Source organism: Pocillopora damicornis, chromosome 4 (genome assembly GCF_964200805.1).
Source record: "Pocillopora damicornis chromosome 4, jaPocDami1.2, whole genome shotgun sequence".
Taxonomy (NCBI): Eukaryota; Metazoa; Cnidaria; class Anthozoa; order Scleractinia; family Pocilloporidae; genus Pocillopora; species Pocillopora damicornis.
Window position 1 is genome coordinate 19,647,943 of NC_142673.1, and position 2,640 is coordinate 19,650,582.

General features: G+C 37.7%; 1 protein-coding gene across 1 annotated transcript; it reads left to right on the forward strand.

Moving 5' to 3' along the window:
- Positions 1–278: 278 nt before the first annotated feature.
- On the forward strand, positions 279–2,326 carry LOC113672149 (octopamine receptor beta-2R). Its single transcript, XM_027188426.2, has one exon. The coding sequence runs from the start codon at positions 418–420 to the stop codon at positions 1,285–1,287; it is 870 nt and encodes a 289-aa protein (XP_027044227.2). The 5' UTR covers positions 279–417; the 3' UTR covers positions 1,288–2,326.
- The last annotated feature ends 314 nt before the right edge of the window (positions 2,327–2,640 follow it).

Here is a 2,640-nt window from a genome sequence, read left to right on the forward strand (position 1 = left end):
TTATAAAGTGACTAACATTGCTTTCGAAAAAAGCCATATTTTTTTCTCGTCGTCTTTGTGCGTCAGTTTTATGATCAATTCCTCAATTAATGATCAATGATCAATTAAATTAATACATTATTGAACTCTCTACCAATCAGAGAGCGTGCACCTCATAGTATGATTACCATAACAAATGCTAGCTATGTTTTGAACCGATAACTTATATGCAATTCAATGTCTTTCATCTAGGTTCTTCCATCCCAGATCACTGCTATTTTGGTTCCTGAATAAGGCATCAGTGAGGTACAAAGGACATGTAAAGATATGCACGTCCTCTAAGTCAATCAAAACGGATCAGCTACAATCGTCCGTCGAAAGCCTCCATTAAGCCAAAACACGTCTGAATGTGTCAAAACAGATCGTCGTCCAGTTAACATGAGAGTCGGAAATGTGTTTGACTATATCGGCTGGCTCCTCACAATCTCAACAGTAGCAGGCAACGGTTTTGTGATTGTTCTAGTTATTGTAATTCGCCGACTTCACTCCTCTGCCAATTGGTTCGTTCTTTCCCTAGCAGTGGCCGACTTTTTGGTTGGATTTGCCATCTTCCCACCAGCATACTTTTGTGATGAATCATGCAACCGCAGATTGGTCTCAGCCTTTTTTTGGTTCTCCCTTAATTCATCGGTCTCTAATCTCTGCATCTTGACTTGGGATCGATTCTTCGCCATCGTTCGGCCTTTGAAATACCATTCCTCTTTAACGATGAGACACACAAGACTGATTGTCATGACAGCATGGTTAATTGCCTTTGCATTATCACTGTCGAATTTTGTGGGATATTACATTACAGATTCCCACACGGCATTATTAGTCCTATTCCTCATCAGCATCCCTGTTTTTCAAATACTGTCCTGCACGTTTCTACTTTACGCGATCATTCGCATCCTCGTTGCGGCGCGCGAGCAAACGCGCCGAGAAGCTGCTTTACATCTCGAACTCACGTACAGCAACCAAGCCGACCAATCAGTCACGGCTACAACAGACGCCGCCCCGCGTCGCAAACACAAAAAGCCAAACTCAGCTCCTTTCATAATTGCTTTAGTCTTGCTCTTTTTGGGATGCTGTGTAACGGCGAATGGTTTGATTTTGTGCATTAGTTTCTCGTGCAATATTTCTGAACTAGGAGGACATGTCCTCACCACTTTGTTGATTTTGAATTCTGCGTTCAACCCTTTCGTGTACGCTTGTTTGAAAAAGGACATAAAGAGGGAAATTACAAAGCTCATTCGAAGGCGAAAATAACTCAGTGAAAGACTTCTCCATAATGCTGGTGATTTGCTATACCAAAAAAGGTTATACAGTATATAAGTTATAAAGTACTCCGTATGTAACGTAAGTAACCGACGATCTCAACAGTAATGGAAAATAGAGGTATTTTGGTGAGATACGTGTCCCTTTACTTCAGAACAGCGTCAAAAGTATTTAATTGACTCACGTTTTCATCATGAAAGTGGAGAGAGTTTCTACTACGATAAGATTCGGTCCGTAGATAATAGATTGAACGGAGCGTGGGATGTTATATTTATTAACCGGTTCGACAAAGAAAAAACTTTTGTTTTTATGTTAATGTGCCGTTTGTTTTCCAGTATCTATAGGTGGGCGACGATGAGAAAGTAGACTTTAATAAGACGAATTTTAGCCATAATCAGACAGTTCTATGGGCTGCATGGTTCGATTCACTCTGTCTGATTTTTGAAGAGTTAACGAACAGGTGTTAACACTCTAAACATCGCCATTATAACAGTTATTCACGAAGACAGAATCTGAGGTTATTACTATTTACTCAATTGACGCGTCATCTGTCATTCTAAGACTTATCTTATAAGAATTTGTTAAGATCTTGTTTAAACAAACCATCATCACGAGTGTCGGCAACGATAAAACTCTCCTTAACTAATGGTTTTAGAAGAGCTACAAATTGCCTCTCTTAAATAATTGTCAAGGTCAGGTCAAGGGAAGTCAAGAACACGAGTGGACTAATTGTATCCTTTGACAGAAAATCTCTCAAATGTTTTCTTTCTTTCTTTCTTTCTTTGCTTGTGTTCTTATCCAAAATCAATAAATTTGTTAACAAGCACCAACACATGTATTTGAATTAAATTTATTAAAATTCACTACGAACGAAATTTCCATAACTAAAAAATCAAGTGTCATCACATCAGAAAAAGATCAACAAATAATGAGATATTCATCTAATTTTAGTAAATAATTTACACAGCGGTTTGATAGAGGTATTTACGCCTTTTGTAGTCTGATAAATAAATTTTCCATCTGTGTAGTATTTATAAGCGTTGTAGATGTGCTGAGTATCCTTTAATCCTTGCCCATGTTATCAAAGTTTTATTTCTCATTACAGTCCTTGCTCTCTACATTTTCCGCCAACCCAATACTTTAAGCAATATTTTTGAGTATTTTGTTTTTGTCACTTGGTAAAACAAGAAGCCGGTGAGTTAGACATGAATTTTTAACTTGAAAGGGCCTTCCTTATTATGTATTGTGCATTTTAATCGGTTTTGCTTTGCATAAAATCACAAAAAGCGCAACTATCAATAGATTAATTGCTATTTCAAGAGATTATTACCATTTCGTTCTGGT